This window comes from Phoca vitulina, unplaced genomic scaffold (genome assembly GCF_004348235.1).
Source record: "Phoca vitulina isolate PV1807 unplaced genomic scaffold, GSC_HSeal_1.0 scaffold1, whole genome shotgun sequence".
In the NCBI taxonomy this organism is placed as follows: domain Eukaryota; kingdom Metazoa; phylum Chordata; class Mammalia; order Carnivora; family Phocidae; genus Phoca; species Phoca vitulina.
This window is the reverse complement of record NW_022589704.1, coordinates 105,185,927-105,206,669: the sequence shown is the minus strand read 5'-3', so window position 1 is coordinate 105,206,669 and position 20,743 is coordinate 105,185,927. Positions and strand designations below refer to the sequence as shown.

The 20,743-nt window shown below is 39.3% G+C and overlaps 1 protein-coding gene across 2 annotated transcripts in view; it reads right to left on the bottom strand.

Moving 5' to 3' along the window:
- Nucleotides 1-20,743, bottom strand: part of CNTNAP5 (contactin associated protein family member 5) — a 792,175-nt gene that overhangs the window by 231,937 nt on the left and 539,495 nt on the right. For both annotated transcript variants that reach the window (XM_032412450.1, XM_032412460.1), the window contains exon 13: nt 10,426-10,626. In XM_032412450.1, the coding sequence (XP_032268341.1) occupies nt 10,426-10,626 (201 nt within the window). The remainder of the gene's footprint in view (nt 1-10,425; nt 10,627-20,743) is intronic.

Here is a 20,743-nt window from a genome sequence, read left to right as displayed (position 1 = left end):
ACAAACAAATAAAAAAAATATTAGGTAGTAATAAACTCTACACAGAATACTAAAATAGGATGAAGTGATAAAGAGTCTATACTTCAGTTGTATATAAAATTTAAGTTGAGAGCTAAGCATGGGAAGAGGAATGAGAGTTTTGAATAGAGAGAGCAGCTATTGTATCAGTTTAAGCTGTAGAGGGCTAGTTTGGCGAGGAGCAGAATAAAAGGATATAGGGCTATGTTTACGAAGCAGGTGGGAGAACAGGAACCGGGGAGAGGAGAGCTCTGTAGGCCATGGTAAGGAGTCGGTAAGGAGTTTCAAGGGCACTGGGAAGGGTTTAAAGTCAGATTTATATAATCTCATTTTGGAAAGATCATCACATTGTCTGCTGTGTGAGATAGAAACTGTAGGGAGGTGGGATAAGGGTGGGATAGGAGAGGATCAGGGATGTGATGCACTTGTCCAGTCTGGAGATGATGAGGTCTGAACTTAAGTGGTAGCAGTGGAAATAAGGGAAGAGGCTGGGGTCAAAGTCTTCTCTGACTGATGAGTTTGAGTATTTGTTGATATGCTGGATAGGAAAGGGAATGATAAAGAGGGAATGAGCCCTAGACTTTGTCCTTGAGAAACTAGATGGGGTCATTTATTGAAATGAGAAAAATAGAAAGATGAGTGGAGTTGAGTGGTTGGCAGTGGGGGGGGGGTGGTAGGCATAGACTTAACTTTAACACTTTCAATAGTGCTATTAGGTGGGTAAATATCACATTTGCAAATACCCAAACTGCAGTTTAAAAGCAAGTATGCCCATAAACCAACAAGAGGCAGATCCCCAAATTCAACTTTTTCACGAGACATACAGCTGGATTCTGAGACCCTCTCCTGGTAGCTAAGAGAAATAATATTCTCCTTGCTCTTTTGAAAGTATGATAAAATCCTGACTGACTAAAATAACCATAATATTTTGAATGTCTACTATAAGCAAGGCACAGCATCTATCTTATTACATTTACAGATAAGGAAAGTGAGGCTCAGAAAGTTCATGTAACATGCTCACATTCTCAGAGCTAAGAAGTAGAAAAAGTAAAATTTCATAAAATTTTCTGTGATTCCAAAATTCATGCTCTTTTCATGTTGCTGCCACTATACTATGACGTAAGATTAGAAAATAGAACCTTTTTTTTTCCTCTTAATTTTTTTTTTTTTAATTGTGTGTTTACTTCAGGCCCTGGATCCTTTGCCTGATTTTTTTTTTTAAATTTTATTATGTTATGTTAGTCACCATACAATACATCATTAGTTTTTGATGTGGTGATCCACAATCCATTGTTTTCGTATAACACCCAGTGCTCCATGCAGTACGTGCCCTTCTTAATACCCATCACCGGGGCTAACCAATCCCCTCTCCCCCCTCCCCTCTAAAACCCTGTTTGTTTTTCAGAGTCCATAGTCTTTCATGGTTCATCTCTCCCTCCGATTCCCCCCCCCTTCATTTTTCCCTTCCTTCTCCTAATGTCCTCCATGCTATTCTTTATGTTCCACAAATAAGTGAAACCATATGATAATTGACTTTCTCTGCTTGACTTATTTCACTTAGCATAATCTCCTCCAGTCCCATCCATGTTGATGTAAAAGTTGCCCTTTTTCCTATAAGTACATTCAAGATAAATTAAGCAAACACAGTCTTTCATAGAGCAGTGAGAAAAATAAAAACTCTATCTCATATGGGGTCCAAAAGTTGATTCTTGAGCAAACCACGGTGACTACTGAAATAATTAATGGTCTGGAAAGCAATTCATTTGCAACCAGGTACATATAATCTCTTGAATTTATGTGCGATAGTTTTTATTTTCCTTAGATACACACCCACATCTCTAGCTCCACTAAGGTGTATGTCTTTTTTGTAAAATCCACCCACCTCTAATTTTGACTTTATGTCCCTAGCAAAACACCAAGAGTGAATTATTAGGACATTAGGAAAGGTGGCTTTCATGCACAGTAAAATGCACTGACTTGATTCATGTGATAGTCTCTTTATATTTTTAAGACCTATGGCAAACTCTTATAAATACATTTTAGCCATACTACTTTAAGGGTAACAAAAGTTCCTAAGAGGGAGAAATGGAGAGACAGACACGTTTCTAGCCTAAGCTAGAACTGACTCATCAATGGCCAGCAGGACATCAGAGTGCAAGCTCCTGCCTCAGTTGGAGAGACGTGAGTTTAACTCCTGATTCTGTCCTCCATTTGCTCTATTTCCTTAGACTAGTTGACTATCCATGCAAAATTTTGAAGAAGACATGGTAGTCTTAAAACATGTTCATACACTCACCCCACGAAAAGATGGAATGGAATTCGCTTCCCATTCAATGTGGGCTAGCCTGACTGACCATCTTCTAATAATTAGAAAGTGGTAGAAATAATAATGCATGACTTTCAACACTAGGTAAGAAAATGCAGTATAGGTCCCACCTGCCCCTCTCCCTCTCTTGGGATGTTTATCCCTGAGCCCCAGCTACTGTGTTATAAGAAAACCAAGCAGCCACATGGAAAGACCACATGCCCAACTGAGGACCCAGCCAAAAGCCACACCAACTGAGTGAGGGAACCCTTGGATGACCACAGACCCAGCTCCACCCAGCCTCTGGTGACCCAGGCTGGAGCAAAGATGGGTAAGTGCTACTGGCACCTGACCAAACTGTAGATGGGTGGGCAAGATGGATATTACCATCACTTTAAACCACTAAGTTTTATGGTGGTTTGTTATATAACAATTGAAAATCAAAATAAAAAATGAACCTTTTCTTGGGTACCTGAATCCTCTTCTTATTATTTTCCTTCCCACTGTGAGATTTTTCTTCTTGTTTTAAGTAGTATGGGTGACAACATGGCATAATTAAAGGACCATGATGGACTTTGGGATCAGTGCTATCTATCTATCTACCTATCTATCTATCATCTATCTAGTGTGTATGTGTGTGTGTGTGTGTGTATGTGTGTGTGTGTGTGTGTGTGTGTGTTGCAGGAAGGGAAGGAAGGACAGAGGATGGAAGGAAGGGAGGGAGGGTGTGTGCTGCACAGGACAAGGGTTCCAGCCCCAACAGAGATCTCTAGGATTTGTGAGTGTGGTGGGGGTAAGTAGGAAATAATAAAATAGTAGGTGAAGGGGCCAATGCAATCTCAACTCAGTATGATTGGGGGAATAAATACAAAAGTACTGCCATGAATCAGAAGTAACCAGAGGGGCCTCTAAGGCTTTTGTTGACAGTGCTGAGCTAGACTGTGGGGATCAGGGCTGTATAAGACAAGGTTTCTGTCCTCAGGGAGCTCATAGCTATTTCTAGTTCACCAGGCACAGGGAGTGACCTAAAATGTCTATGGATTTAGCAAATTATGGATACCCAGTTTAGCCTGACTTAAATAAACTGACATTAGCTTTTGGATTTGAAACAGGAAGAGGAAGAGTAATCTTTTGCTTCAGTGTTCCAGTGACTTCCCTGCACACATAGCATAAAATCCATAGCACTAGGCTTGTCATGATCTGGTCTCTGGACACCCCAGCTTCACTCTCCTATCACCCTAACTCTTTCTTCTCTCTCCACTAGCCACACAGGCCCTCTTGCTATTCCTCTGCCTAGAATCTTCTGTCCCAGATATCACATGGCTCACACCCTCCCTTCACCCAGGACTCTATGGTGCCCCCTTCCTAGCCCAGGAGGCTTTTCTACCCCTTTATGAAGTAGAATTCCCTGTGCCTGGTCATTTTCAGGCTTCTTTTGCTTTTTGACTTTTCTTCCTTATGTTCATCATGAACTGAATATGTTTTGGGGTGGGGGTGCACGTGTGTGTTTGGTCTGTCTCTCTCATACCCCTGCTACAATGAGGCAAGCAGGAACTCCATTTTTTAAGTATTTCATTCCCAATGGACAGAAAAGTATGTGACAAAATACTTTAGTCACAATTAAAATCAATAAATACTTATTGTTTGAAAGAAAATGTAATCACCTGTTAATTGATAATGTTTGGTACAAATATTGGGGACAAAGAGTTTTAAGTTTAATAAACCCCAGAGTATCCTGAAAAGCTACTTTTTTTTCTACCTATAATTTGACTTTTCTCCATCACAATTCCTTACCTAGATTTCTAAGTCTGATCATTTGTTTGTACACATCTGAAGCCAAATATTATGGATGGGCATGAGGGTTTATACACACAAGTGCATTTACAGATACATTTGGACATACAAAAAATATATAATACGTATATATACAATTCCACAATATATATTATACAGTATGTACCCTATAGTGCATAGTGTGTATATATATTCATACATGTTACACTATATATTTATATATAATCAAACTATATATCACATATTATATATATAGCCAGTTAGCCATATACTCACAAAAATATCATTAATTGAGGGAAAAGAAGAAAATAGGAAGTTTGGAAGACTTTAAAAGAAACAGGATTTCAGGGGCATCTGGGTGGTTCAGTTGGTTAAGCATGTAACTCCTGATTTTGTCTCAGGTCATAATCCCAGGGTCATTAGATGGAGCCCATGTCAGGCTCTGTGCTGGGCATGGAGCCTGCTTGATATTCTCTTTCTCTCTCTCTTCCCCTCCTCCCCCTCTCCGTCTCTAAAAAAAGAAATAGAATAAATAAATAAATAAAATTTCAGTGCTTTCAAATCCATGGGAACACAACTAGCTAAAACAATAAAGCCGTTGACCCCAGGTGGAAACCACTCAAGTGACTGCCTGCATGAATGAATGAATGAATGAATGAATGAATGAATGTATGAATAAGAATGATGTTTGCCATTACAGGTAGGAAACTGAGGACTCTGTAGCACTCTATAGCACTGAATAATTAGTTTTATTGAGGAACCTAATCCTCATGGCAAACTTGTTTGCATGACTGATTTGCTTGGCAAATGCTTTCTTTTCAGAACTAAAGTAAACTCCAGCTCAAACTGTCCTATGGCTATTAGATTTCAAAGTAATGGAGTCTCAATATTCATATGTATTTCCAAACCATTTTAGTGGTTTCATGTTTCATATATGACTTCTTACCTCTGCCTTAGAGAGCTCGCAGCTTTATTGGGGAGGATATTCCCAAATAATCTTTTACTTCACAGAGTGGTAAGTACAAAAGATACATACACCAGGTACACCCCAATGAGAAGATCTAATGAGGTTATTCTTAGTGCCATGGAGACTATGGAAGAGAGTTTTGGAATAGGCAGGACTTTCCGTCCTCACTCCCAGCAGGGACCTGGGTACTGGGCTTCCCCATCTGATTACCTTCCGATGCCCTTTTCAATCTTGTCTTCCTTGCAGAGGGAAGTTGTGGGTTATAGAGCTAATTGGCCACATGATTAAAGCATCCTCCAGACTGTGGATTCAATATTTCTTTCTGCATCTTCTGTGTGAGTGTTTCCTGAGCTGAGTTCTATTTTATTGCATATGCTCATCACATGTTACCTTCAAGACCCCAGCCTCAGGCAAAATTCCTATGAAGATGCTGACAGTGATAAAGGCTTGGGCTCAACCAGGGCAGCCCTTGTTCCTGGTGACAAAGTGCCCTGAGTATGGGCAGGCTGATGATTCCTGGAAACTTCTCTGTAGCACAGGACTGCAGGCCCTGCATAAAGCTCAGGGTAATAAGTAGAAGCATAGGGAAGACAACTACAAAGATGCATGGAAGTAGCAAAGACACCTTTCCCAGGGACCCTTGTGGCTTGGAATTCTGGTCCTTCAGAGAGTTTCTAGCATAAACCTTCAGTTAAAGGGACAGATGACACATTCCATTGGCTGGCACTTATCAGCAGCTCGGGGGAAGAATATCAGAGGAAACTGTCAGAAAATGACAGTGTCATGGTTCAGTCACTGACTGAATGAAAAATACACAGTGGTGAACCAACCAGGCCTGAACTTAGCCTTCCTGTCTTCCTTTACCTTCTCCCTCTGCTGCTCCTAGATGAATGAAACCAAAGCCAGAGCTGAGAGCAGACAGAAAGAGGCTCTGGGAATGCTGTTTTGGGAGTCCTCCGGGCCAACCTGGGAAGGGGTGCGTGAGCCTTGGAAGCTCTTGCACCTCAGCAAGGATGCTGCAAACTTTTTGTAGCTACCCAGGAATTTGCTGTAATTCAAGCTGCCCAGACAATCACAGGGCCTTAGAAGAGGAAGCTCTGGCTCCTCTTCTCTCTCTTTATCTACCTTTTCTTACAAAATAAGGAAGATCATAGAAACTTCTGGCTCTTTGAGATTTGCAGGGTGTATCAGAAATAGCAGCCTTGCTTTGACCACAGGTGAAGCCCGGGCCAAGAACCTGATTTTCCCCTTCCCTGCTGAGTGGCATTAATCAAGCACATTCCCATCTCTGAGGTTCTGTTTCCTGAAATACCAGACAGGGGTAACTACCCTTACTGTGCAGACCCCTTGCCTGGATTACAGATAATGCTTATATGGCTCCCCAGACATAGCTGCTAACACGAGAAATGCTTCGTCATCGGTGGCCATTTGAACAGTTATTTATTTTTGTCTCATATTGCCTTCTTTTATTTCCTCTCTATATTATCTATTGTGTGTAATACAGAGGAGAATCTATAGCAAATAAAGCATCCTCCACGTTCTCTCCTTATTGATTTAAGTCCACAGTCGCCTCAATTTATAACACTTTATAGCTTCTACTAATCCTGGCTACCAGTAGTATCTCCCTCCAATAATCTAAGGGAATCATACTATACATTGTTTTAATTAAACAAAACTATAATTGTCTTTGACCCCCTTCTGCATTTTTCAGATTACCAAAGGGGAAATAAGATACATGTTGATGACAAGTGGGTTACTCAATCCCACAGTATTCTTGGGAATATAAATTGGTATAAACTTGATATGTTGCAGAAGTCAATATGGCAAAAGCCTTAAAAATATGTACACTCTTTGCCCTGGCAATGGCACCTCAAGGAATTTATCCTAAGGATATAATCAGCTTTGTTCTCAAAGATCTATGTGCAAAAAATGTTATTGCAGCATCTGTATTGGAAAAAGGGAGAGAGAGAGAGAACTAAATGTCCAAAATAGATGTGTTAATTTTATATATCCATTGTGGTATGTCCATATATGGGAGACTCTGTTGTTAATAAATATTATGATATAGAGTCATATTTACTAATATAGAAAGATATATATACCGTGTGTGTGTGTGTGTGACAAATAAGGTAATAAAACAGTATCACTGGGGTCTCTGGCTTTAGCACGTAAGGGAGAGACTTGCTCACCTCTTCCATATAGCAGGTAGGTAAGGAGGAGATGGATTCTTCTCATCTCCCCTTCTTTCTGTGGTCTTCCCCATGGGAAAGGGGTTGACTAAATAATTAGAAAGATGAGGAAAACAACTTTTCAAGTGTGTGCCTATTAATGACTGAATGTTAAAGTCCCTCCAAACTTTATATGTCACAAACTTAACCCTCAATATGATGATATTAGGAGGTGGGCCTCTGGGAGGTGATTAGATCATGAAGGTGGAACCCTCATGAATGGGATTAGTGCCCTTCTGAAAGGGACTCCAAGAAGGTCTTTCACTCTCTTTCTGGCATGTGAGGATATAACAAAAAGTGAGTTGTCTGTGACCTGAAGAGGGCCTTCACCAGAATCCACCCATCCTGGCACACTGATCATGGGCTTCCAGCCTCTGGAACCATGAAGCATAAATTTCTGTCTTTTTATAAGCCTGTCAATCTGTCTTATTTTGTTATAGCAGTTCAACAAATGTAGTACGCTAGGCCCTGGCTCTGGAATTCACGTGCTTACAATGGTGTGCACTGTTGTCTCTACCCCTGTTTCTGTGAGGTTAGCCCAACTGAGTCAGTGCTTGTCCCTGCACTGAGGGGTGTGAGGTTAGGGCCACATCTCTATGGCGCTATCTGTCTGTAGTCCCACCCCCCACACAAGCAGTGCCTGGTCTACACCACGTTCTGCAAGCCAGCCCACCAAAAAAATGTAGACACAGTCTGCACATACCCATTGTCTTCCTTCATCTACCTCATTTGATTCATAAACCATGGGGGAAAAGGGGATTAATGAGTATTCTCAACCCTAACATATAGACAGTATGTTTTCACTGTGTTTTTGTGAATGTGCACAAAATGGGAATGTACACAAAATATCTGGAGTGATGCACAACTAAATCCAACAGTCGAGTCTCTGGGTGGTGAGATTATCTGCATGCAGGAGTTATAATTATTATAATTATTCTATTTACACCATTAAAATAGAAATAAAGTAATCCTTTGAGCTTGTTTCTCATTGCAGTGCAAATTTGGACCTTCCTGCTGGGATGGAAGCTGTGGAGGAGGAAAGAAATAAGACCCCAGTGTTTGTTGAGCACCTAATGAGTACTAGGCACATTAAAAAGAGTGTAGAATACATTTTTCCTGCAGTCCTCACATCAGTCTTATTAATTGAGGATTTTTGTGTAAATTGCTCAGGTGCTGAAATTGCTAGTGGAAATTTAGCAACTTGCACGAGTTTCTATAAGTAGTAAGAGGCAAAGTTACTCTAGTATGGTCTGCCCCAAATCCATGCCCACCCATTTGAGTATACTCAGGGAATTCATCACAGCTAAGTTAAAAAAAAAAGAAAGAAAGAAAAACATGTACAAAGGCAATAGTATTACCAAATTGATATCACATAATACATAGACTAAAGGAAATCCATGGTCCGAATGAACAGAATCCCATTTTTCCTAAAATTCCATCAAACCCGATCCTTAGAAAACTAGAAGCAACACAATGAAAAGAGAGTAGGTTAGTTTTCCAGACACAGGTACTCTGAATAGTGCTGAGAGTGACAGGTGCAGGCTTGACAGCCAAGACAGAAATACGAACAAGTATACACACTGAGCCTCTCAAGCAGCACCATCTAAGAACGCCGGGAGGAGGGACAGCAACCAGTGCCTCAGATCTAATCAGCCCTGTGAGCATGGCTGAATCCAAGGAGAGTATAATAATTGATTTTCATAATGATGATCCTGAGTCATCAAGAAAAGGTTACATTTTATGTTTAGAACTCTCTGTTTAAGGGGCGCCTGGGTGGCTCAGTCGGTAAGCGTCTGCCTTCGGCTCAGGTCAAGATCTCAGGGTCCTGGGATCAAGCCCCACATCGGGCTCCCTCATTGGCAGGAAGCCTGCTTCTCCCTCTCCCACTCCCCCTGCTTGTGTTCCCTCTCTCGCTATGTCTCTCTCTGTCAAATAAATAAATAAATCTTTAAAAAAAAAACAAAAAAACAAACTCTCTGTTTAAGAAGGCAGGGAAGCATGTAATCCATTTGAGAAAGATTTTCATTTCAAATAGTTAAAAATTCTTTGAAAACATTTTTGGTGCTTAAAGGGATAAGTGACAGTTATCTGGAAAATTCACTTATGTGGAACAAAGTCTTTCCTAAAGATTCTAGATCAGTGAGGCGGCCTGTTATATTTAGTTAGGCTTCTATCACTTCTTTGTTGACATTCCACTGTCTAATCTTCTCAAGCCTTTCAAAATTCCTAACCTCCAAGCATGGGATTGTAAATTTCTTGAGGCGACAGATTGTGACACCATTCTTGGATATTCCACACCCTTATGATTCTCAGCTTGTGTGTGTGCGTGTTTGTGTGTGTGTGTGTGTGCACATGCCATGATACAAATGATGAAGATATTCACAAAAATGACGGACTCCCAGGGCATCCTTGAACTTTGACAAAACCCTCTGGACATTCTGCAAAAACCCTTTTCTGTTGTGGTAAGCAGTCATCGAAGTTTTTTTGTTTGTCTTTTTTTTTTTTTTTTTCCTAAAAGCAAACTTTATTTCTAAAAAGAATCATTTCCATTGGGGCCTGCACTTTCCAGGCAACATTAATACTGAAAACGCACAAGGCTGTCTCTGCCTGCCCTGCTGGCCCCTTTGCCTGATACCACTTCCCTCTGCATCTCTTGCCCTGGACATAACTCATTGTTCTTTGGTGAGTATGCCAAGATCCTTTGTGCTTTCTCATATTCTGGGAAATGTCCCCTTTCCCAGAAACCTCCCTTCCCACCTCCACACCGTCTATGTCTAGTTCAGTGCTCTCTCCTAGTGCTATTAATCTCACAAAACTTCTCATTCTCTCAACTACTGAAGGATGTGTATTGTCACAATTTTCTTTTTGAAGATGAGGATGGAATCTTGAGAGGCTACCATGAGAGGCTTCCTTTAGGTCACATCTGGGAATCAGAGCCAGGATGAGTACATCCCCAGTCTTCTCCTGAATTCCTTTCTTTCCACTGCACAGTGAACAACCATCACTGCAGCTCCCTTGTGGGAAAACACCCCTTTCCTTGACATTCCATGTTTTCCAGACCTATCTGTGGTTACCCTGTGTGACTCATGCAGAGGAGTGGGGGCGAGCCTTACCTGGCGTGTTGAGCAGGCGGGACCTTCTGCAATGGTAGGCTACCTCCTGCTCACAGTGCTCTGAACCATCAATCATGGCTTCCAGCTGCTCCATGCTGCCACCATAATCCAAGGCCATGGTATAGGGCTTCTCAGGGTCCGCACCCTGCACACGGGTCAGCTCTGTGTTATTGTGCTGAACTGATGTCCAAATCTTGTCCTCTGTTCAGAAAACATAACCCAAAGAAGGAGACATTAGAAGGATGGTCAAAAGAGGATCATACTTATATAACTCAATAAAGCTGGGGGTGGGGGGATGGGGAAGAGGATCACCCAAGCAATGTGTTGCTTGGCTCAACATGGGGCAATCAATCTACCTGAGTGCTCCACTCATGCAAATAAAAATGACCAGAAAATTTCTCTTTCTCATAGAGTTCCTCCCAGAGTTAGTGTGGGGGTTAATAATCATAGGAACTAAATTTGTGGAGCCCTTTATGCTAAGCATTTAATGTCCATCATCTCATTTTAAACTGGCATAACCTAAATTGGAAGGAAGTTAGAAATGAAGGTGGGGGGGAATCAGAGGGGGAGATGAACCATGAGAAACTATGGACTCTGAGAAACAAACTGAGGGTTTTAGAGGGGAGGGGTTGGGGTGATGGGTTAGCCTGGTAATGGGTATTAAGGAGGGCACATATTGCATGGAGCACTGGTGTTATATGCAAACAATGAATCATGGAACACTACATCAAAAACTAATGATGTAATGTACGGTGAGTAACATAACATAATAAAATTAAATTAAAATAAAAAAGAAATGAAGGAAAAGTGAATGAGCAGGACTGAGCAGCTTACCCATGTGCAAGTGACCAAGCAAGAATAGGAACACAGGGTGTCTGACTGCAAAGCCCAGGCTTCTAGCTACTGAGAACACACTCCCCCACAAGACAAATACTAGCGTAGATAACTGTCTCAGAAACACAAGTATCACATTGAATGTTTGCTGTACACAGATCTCCATGTAGAAGGTACCTGTAAAATACACCTAATTAACAACGATAAGATTGTATGATCCACACCATATATACAAGGCACTTAACTGAAGTTCCTTTTTTTTTTAATTCTCTATGCTTCCTCTATTTGCCAAAAAATTATTTTAAGAGGTTTACAATAAAATAATATGCAGAGATGAGGGCCTTCACATTAGGTTTGGAGGACACGTTTTACCTACCACAGGTAAGAATGGAAGGTGAGAAGAGAGGAGAGAAATTTTCTAGGGCTCAGTTTTATTATCAGAAAAAAAAGAAAAATACAGCAATCCCAGCAGCAGGGCTGTTTCTATGGAATAGCAACCAAACATATAAAGTTGCATGGCACTATCTGAGATCTATCAGACATTCTGTACTAATAACCTAGACTAAAACATTTACTGCAATTAGACATTGAATTTCATTCTGAACATGCTCACAAATAAAGCAAAGAAGGAAATAGGAAGACTCAAAAAGCTTTTGTCATCTGAGAATCTTGCCCACATATTAGCATCATTACTCTTCACAGATTCTCAGAGCTAAAAAATAACTTGACATAGCTATCATGTGGTTTCCCTCCTACTTCACCCTCCTAGTTTTTATAAAGGAGGAAACCAAGGTCTAGGAAGTAAAGAAATGACCCAACACATATCTATTAGACAATAGTGATGAGTGCCCACACTAAAAGTAACTATTATTAATTAGTACTACTTAGAAGCAGGATCACAGCTGTCAGCATATTAAGCTAAAAAGGAAAAGCACAGGCAACCGAGATCCCCAGTTTTAATACTTTCTCTACCCTAACTCTATATGTGACTTTGGAAAAGTAACTTTACTGCTTGCACTTCTGTTTCACTATATTAGGAGAAGGGAGAGGAAGAAAGTTTGGTTTCCATTATCTCTAAAGAATTTTCCAAATCCAGAAAAGGAAATATTTCTAGCAGCAAAAATATTAAACTCTGTTCAAGAATTCTGATTCATCTTCAGACTATTTCCTAAAACCAGCCCAGTGATAACCATGTCTCCAATGTTTAGTGGAGGCAGAATTACATTTTCTATAAAGTCTGAAAAACAAATCAAAATGAAGGTTGTTAGGTTCTGACTTTGAAAGTGATAATAAGACATTAATTATAATTGGTAAAAATAACAATATTACACAAATGGTTAACCTGTAACTCCAAAAATGTCGGTACCGATATAGACAAACTCTGATAAATTACCAAAGAATAGTAATTATTTAATAACACAATAAATAGAGAAATAAAGACTGACAGTTTTGAAATGTCCATGGTATGTAGAAGAAGAAAAGAACCACCCAGTCTAATGTATAGATGCTGTGTTATTGTTTCATGTGAGGTCATTTTATATACCTTATCTCTGGTACACATAACAATCCACCATGGTAGATGTCAATATAGATAGATAAATATATATGTATGTGTGTGTGTGTGTGTGTGTGTGTGTGTGTGTATAGAGAGAGAGAGAGAGAGACATAAACACAGATACGGCTATAGATATAGACACAGACATATACATAGAGCTATAGATATATGAAGGCTTAGAGAGAGAAAATAAACTTGTCCCCAGGCTCACTGTGTCCAATCTGATGCCAGAAGTGGTCAAAATAGCATCATTAACAAATTTAGATTTCCTTCCAAATACACACAGATTCTTATATCCATATATCCATTCATCTGATTATTCATACATTCATTCATTGATTTGCTTATTCATCTACTCACTGACTCATTTTGCCAGAATCATAGTCTATCTTTAGCAAGATGGAAAAGGAAAATGTGTAGGAGAGACAACCTTTCATCTTAAAGCCACTAATCTTGCCAGCCCTGCCTTCTGGAAACTGAGGGTGAATGGAAGTTCTAACAGCTCAACTATTGGCACTTTTTGATATATGCACATATGCAGAAGATATGAAGGAATAATTAAGAGCTCTGAAGTGCTCCGCATGATTCACAAAGTTATCACAAGACCTGCAAACACAGTATGAGCAACAAGAGGAGAGATGATTACATGACAACTTGAGCCTCTTAGCTGGATTTCCTTTCGAAGATGTCCTTTGTCCTCTGATTATTTTTTCCTCCTGGGATATAGCAAAAGAAAGATTGAAAAGAAGGAGGTATTTGGATACTATTTCTTCTTGCTTTCTGTTTCCCCCCCCACCTCTCATTATCATTGGTAGCAGGTGCAGATTAAGTCCTACACTCTGACAAAACATTAAAGGCTAGGGGTCAATACCACTCAGGGAAGCTGGCCTTGGGGCCTGATGCTCCTGAGCCTGGTCTAAGATGGGGACATGTGGTTTTAGCTAGGGAATGTGTATGTGAAGTTTAGCTCTAAGGATTTTCAAACAATATTCATTTTGAACAGTCTTTTAGGTGGATGATGGTGTGAATCCATTCATGGATGTACATGTGCTTTAACTGAAATTGAACCCATGAAGCTAAATGTTAAAGATGGTTAATTAAGTCAATGGGTGTGTGGATATTTATGGACACAGATTGGGCTCTGTAGTTAGAAGATCTGGATTTGTGTGTCACCCCAACTCTTACTGGTTAAGCAGCCTTGGTCAAATCATTACTTCTCTAAAGTTCAGTTTCCTCATCAGTAGTATCTGGAAAGCAGAAATGATACCAACTCTATAGGATGGTTGTAAAATTAAGTGAGGGGGTTTGTGTGAGAAGGTCCATTGTTAACTGAATGTCTAGGGCTTCAAGGTGCCATGAGACAGCCTGGCTTTAGAAACCTGCCTGTCTGATTGGAAACTGTGTTCTGCTACATGTCAGCAGTGAGGCTTTGGGCAAGTCATTAACCTCTGAAATTTCCACTTTGGAAAATGGGATATTAATATCAATCATTTTATCCATGATAATATAGTGATTCAACGTCATGTTTCACATGGACATATAACAGGCTGTCTGACAGCAAAAAAGTAAAGAATCTATACATTGAGACTTTTCTATAACATGAGGCTGAGGACCTGGACTTTGTTTCTTAGGAAATTGAGGGTGGGGAGCTCATCCAGCAAATGAAGTTAACAAGTGGGCTGGACTGCAATTTCTTGTAATATAGCTGCTGTTGTGTATAATTACTTGTTACCATCTTGTTCAATTATCTTTTCACTTTGGAATAGTCTCATGTGTCTCTATACTTACATGTGTCCCTTTCATTTCCTGAAATTTTGTCAATGGAATGTCTTGGTTAGTCCTCATGATCCCAGAAACCTGGAAAAACACTGCTTCTGATACTACTTTTTGCTACTCGGGTTATTTTCTATTATTTCTTAATGTATATTGCCATTCACTCCCATGATGAGCATAGCCCCATCTTTCTAACTTGTTCAAAGGAATACATGTATTAAATTATCCAAGACAAATTCTCTGCTTAAGGGAAAACTGCATTTGGAGACTTTTGAAGGGGCGGCAGGAATTTATTCAGTTCACTAAAGATCTTAGTTAAAGTAACAGTAATTATATATTTGCTTTTTTATCTGATATATAGTTTGCAAATATTTTTTCCCATTTTATAGATTCCATTTTTATTTTGTTGATGGCTTCCATTGCTGTGTAGAAATGTTTTTAATTTGATATAGTCCCACTTGTTGATTTTTACTCTTGTTGTTCGTACTTGTGGTGTCGTAGTCAAAAAATGGTTGCCAAGACCAATGTCAAGGAGTAACTTCCCTGTGTTTTTAGGATTTTTATGGTACCACGTCTTATGTTTAAGTTTTTAATTTATTTAGAATTAGTTTTTGTGAGTGGTACAAATAGGGACCCAATTTCTTTTTTTTTTTTTTTTTTTTTTTTTTGCATGTGGCTGTCCAATTTCCCCAGCACCATTTGTTGAAGAGACAATCCTTTCCCCATTGAGTATTCCTAGCTCACTTGTCAAATACTAATTGAACATATCTGTGGGATGTAATTCTGGGCTCCCCATTCTGTTCTATTGGTCCATGTGTCTATTTTTTTTATTATTATGTTATGTTAATCACCATACATTACATCGTTAGTTTTTGATGTAGTGTTCCATGATTCATTGTTGGCGTATAACACTTAGTGCTCCACGCAGTGCATGCCCTCTTTAATACCCATCACCAGGCTAACCCATCCCCCCACCCCTTACCCTCTGGAACCCTCAGTTTGTTTCTCAGAGTCCATAGTCTCTCATGGTACGTCTCCCCGTCTGATTTCCCCCCCCTTCATTTTTCCCTTCCTGCTATCGTCTTCTTTTTTTTTTTTTTTAACATACAATGTATTATTTTTTCCATAGGTACAGGTCTGTGATTCAACAGTCTTACACAATACACAGAGCTCACCATAGCACATATCTTCCCCAATATCTGCCACCCAGCCACCACATCCCTCACACCCCCCCCCACTCCAGCAACCCTCAGTTTGTTTCCTGAGATTAAGAATTCTTCATATCAGTGAGGTCATATGATACATGTCTTTCTCTGATTGACTTATTTCACTCAGCATAATACCCTGCAGTTCCAACCACGTCGTTGCAAATGGCAAGATTTCATTCCTTTTGATGTCTACATAATATTCCATTGTATATATATACCACTTCTTCTTTATCCATTCATCTGTTGATGGACCTCTAGGCTCTTTCCATAGTTTGGCTATTGTGGACATTGCTGCTATAAACATTGGGATGCATGTAGCCCTTCGGATCCCTACATTTGTATCTTAGGGGTAAATACCCAGTGGTGCAATTGCTGGGTCATATGCTAGCTCTATTTTCAACTTTTTGAGGAACCTCCATACTGTTTTCCAGAGTGGCTGCACCAGCTTGCATCCTGCCAACAGAGTAGGAGGGTTCCCCTTTTTCCTCATCCCCGCCAACATCTGTCATTTCCTGACTTGTTAATTTTACCCATTCGGACTGGTGTGAGGTGGTATCTTATTGAGGTTTTGATTTGGATTTCCCTGATGCCGAGCGATGTTGAGCACTTTTTCATGTGTCTGTTGGCCATTTGGATGTCTTCTTTGGATAAATGTCTGTTCATGTCTTCTGCCCATTTCTTGATTGGATCATTTGTTCTTTGGGTGTTGAGTTTCATAAGTTCTTTATAGATTTTGGATACTAGCCCTTTATCTGATATGTCATTTGCAAATATCTTCTCCCATTCTGTTGGTTGTCTTTTGGTTTTGTTGACTGTTTCTTTTGCTGTGCAAAAGCTTTTTATCCTGAAGAAGTCCCAATAGTTCATTTTTGCCCTTGCTTCCCTTGCCTTTGGCGATGTTTCTAGGAAGAAGTTGCTGCTGCTGAGGTCGAAGAGGTTGCTGCCTGTGTTCTCCTTTAGGATGTTGATGGACTCCTGTTTCACATTTAGGTCTTTCAACCATTTTGAATCTATCTTTGTGTGTGGTGTAAGGAAATGGTCCAGTTTCATTCTTCTGCATGTGGCTGTCCAAATTTCCCAACACCATTTGTTGAAGAGACTGTCTTTTTTCCATTGGACATTCTTTCCTGCTTTGTTGAAGATTAGTTGACCATAGAGTTGAGGGTCCATTTCTGGGCTGTCTATTCTGTTCCATTGATTCATGTGTCTGTTTTTGTGCCACTACCATACTGTCTTGATGATGACAGCTTTGTAATAGAGCTTGATGTCCGAATTGTGATGCCAGCTTTGCTTTTCTTTTTCAACATTCCTCTGGCTATTCGGGGTCTTTTCTGGTTCCATACAAATTTTAGGATTATTTGTTCCATTTCTTTGAAAAAAGTGGATGGTATTTTGATAGGGATTGCATTGACTGTGTAGATTGCTCTAGGCGGCATTGACATCTTCACAATGTTTTCTCTTCCAATCCGTGAGCATGGAACGTTTTTCCATTTCTTTGTGTCTGCCTCAATTTCTTTCATGAGTATTTTATAGTTTTCTGAGTACAGATTTTTTGCCTCTTTGGTTAGATTTATTCCTAGGTATCTTATAGTTTTGGGTGCAATTGTAAATGGGATTGACTCCTTAATTTCTCTTTCTTCTGTCTTGTTGTTGGTGTATAGGAATGCCACTGATTTCTGTGCATTGATTTTATATCCTGCCACTTTACTGAATTCCTGTATGAGTTCTAGCAGTTTTAGGGTGGAGTTTTTTGGGTTTTCCACATAAAGTATCATATCATCTGCAAAGAGTGAGAGTTTGACTTCTTCTTTGCCAATTCGGATGCCTTTTATTACTGTTTGTTGTCTGATTGCTGTGGCTAGGACTTCTAATACTGTGTTGAATAGCAGTGGTGATAGTGGACATCCCTGCTGTGTTCCTGACCTTAGGGGGAAAGCTCTCAGTTTTCCCCCATTGAGAATGATATTCACTGTGGGTTTTTCATAGATGGCTTTTATGATATTGAGGTATGCACCCTCTCTCCCTATACTCTGAAGAGCTGTGATCAAGAAAAGATGCTGTACTTTGTCAAATGCTTTTTCTGCATCTATTGAGAGGATCATATGGTTCTTGTTCTTTCTTTTATTAATGTATTGTGTCACATTGATGAATTTGCGGATGTTGAACCAACTTTGCAGCCCAGGGATAAATCACACTTGGTGGGGGTGAATAATCCTTTTAATGTACTGTTGTATACTATTGGCTAGTATTTTGGTGAGAATTTTTGCATCCCTGTTCATCAAGGATATTGGTCTATAATTCTCCTTTTTGATGGGGTCTTTGTCTGGTTTGGGGATCAAGGTAATGGTGGCCTCATAAAATGAGTTTGGTGGAAGTTTTCCTTCCATTTCTATTTTTTTGGAACAGTTTCAGAAGAATGGGTATTAATTCTTCTTTAAATGTTTGGTAGAAATCCCCTGGGAAGCCATCTGGCTGGGCTTTGTTTGTTGGGAGATTTTTGATGACTGCTTCAATTTCCTTAGTGGTTATAGGTCTGTTCAGGTTTTCTATTTCTTCCCGGTTCAGTTTTGCTAGTTTATACGTCTCTAGGAATGCATCCATTTCTTCCAGATTATCTAATTTGCTGGCATAGAGTTGCTCATAATATGTGCTTGTAATTGTTTGTATTTTTTGGTGTTGGTTGTGATCTCTCCTCTTTCATTCATGATTTTGTTGATTTGGGTCATTTCTCTTTTCTTTTTGATAAGTCTGGCCAGGGGTTTATCAATCTTATTAATTCTTTCAAAGAACCATCTCCTAGTTTCATTGATCTATTCTACTGTTCTTTTAGTTTCTATTTCATTGATTTCTACTCTGATCTTTATTATTTCTCTTCTCCTGTTGGGTTTAGGCTTTATTTGCTGTTTTTTCTCTAGCTCCTTTAGGTGTAGGCTTAGGTTGTGTATTTGAGACCTTTCTTGTTTCTTGAGAAATGCTTGTATTGCTATATACTTTCCTCTTAGGACTGCCTTTGCTGCATCCCAAAGATTTTGAACAGTTGTGTTTTCATTTTCATTGGTTTCCATGAATTTTTTTTTAATTCCTCTTTAATTTCCTGGTTGACTCATTCGTTCTTTAGTAGGATGCTCTTTAGCCTCCATGTATTTGAGTTGTTTCTGAACTTCCTCTTGTGATTGAGTTCTAGTTTCAAAGCATTGTGGTCTGAAAATATGCAGGGAATGATTCCAATCTTTTGGTACCGGTTGAGACCTGATTTGTGACCTAGGATGTGATCTGTTCTGGAGAATGTTCCATGGGCACTCGAGAAGAATGTATATTTTGTTGCTTTGGGATGGAATGTTTTGAATATATCTGTGAAGTCCATTTGGTCCAGTGTGTCATTTAAAGTCTTTATTTCCTTGTTTATCTTTTACTTAGATGATCTGTCCTTTTCAGTGAGGGAGGTGTTAAAGTCCCCCACTATTATTGTATTGTTGTTGATGTGTCTCTTTGCTTTTGTTATTAATTGGCTTATATAATTAGCTGCTCCCATGTTAGGGGCATAGATATTTACAATTGTTAGATCTTCTTGTTGAATAGATCCTTTAAGTATGATATAGTGTCCTTTCTCATCTCTTATTTGGTTTAAAATCTAATTTGTCTGATATAAGGATTGCCACCCCAGGTTTCTTATGATGTCCATTATCATGGTAAATGGTTTTCCACCCCCTCACTTTCTTTTTTTTTTAATTTTTTTATCGTTATGTTAATCCCCATACATTACATCATTAGTTTTAGATATAGTGTTCCATGATTCATTGTTTGTGCATAACACCCAGTGCTCCATGCAGAACGTGCCCTCTTCAATACCCATCACCAGGCTAACCCATCCTCCCAACCCCCTCCCCTCTAGAACCCTCAGTTTGTTTTTCAGAGTCCATTGTCTCTCATGGTTCTTCTCCCCCTCCGATTTCCCCCCCTTCATTCTTCCCCTCCTGCTACATTCTTCTTCTTCTTTTTTTCTTTCTTAACATATATTGCATTATTTGTTTCAGAGGTACAGATCTGAGATTCAACAGTCTTGCACAATTCACAGCACTTACCAGAACACATACTCTCCCCAGTGTCCATCACCCAGTCACCCCATCCCTCCCACCCCCCACCCCCTCACTTTCAATCTGGGGGTGTCTTGGGTCTCAAATGAGCCTCTTGCAGACAGCATATCAATGGGTCTTGTTTTTTTATCCAATCTGATATCCTGTGGCTTTTGATTGGGGCATTTAGCCCATTTACATTCATGGTAACTACTTCAGTACTCAGTGACCCCAGAAAAATATACATTAAACAAATCAGAAGAGATCTGAAACTGGGGGAAAAGAAAGGGAAAGAAAGAAAAAAGAAAAAGAAAAAGAAAAAAAAAAGAAAAAAGATAACGAACAAACAGACAAACAAACAAACAAAAAAACCAAAATATGATCAAATATGATCAGGCCTGTGCATAGATCAGTGCCACGCACTAGATTTTGGGCATATTTTGGTCTTTTAGAAGAAAGTGCCTCCCAAATTTTTAAAGAAAGAAAAACTTATATATGTATAAAAATAAGGGTAAATACAATGAAGGGATGGAATATGACTGTAAAGATGAAAATTATAAAAGATTTTATAAAGGGATTGATAAGAAGTTGGTTGAAAAAAGAAAGAAGAGCATTTAATAAAAAAAAGGTGGGGAGAATATGATCAGGCAGGAGACTAGAATAAAGCCATAAACTATAGATTTAGGGTATATTTTGGTCTGTTAGAAGAAAATGTATCCCAAAATTTTAAAGAGAGAACAACTTATATATATATACCAAAAATAAGGTTAACTACAATGAAGGGATAAAATATGACTTTAAAAATGAAAAATAAAAAAAAAAAAAAAGATTTTTTTTAAATGTGATTGATAAGATGTTGGATGAAAAAGGGAAAA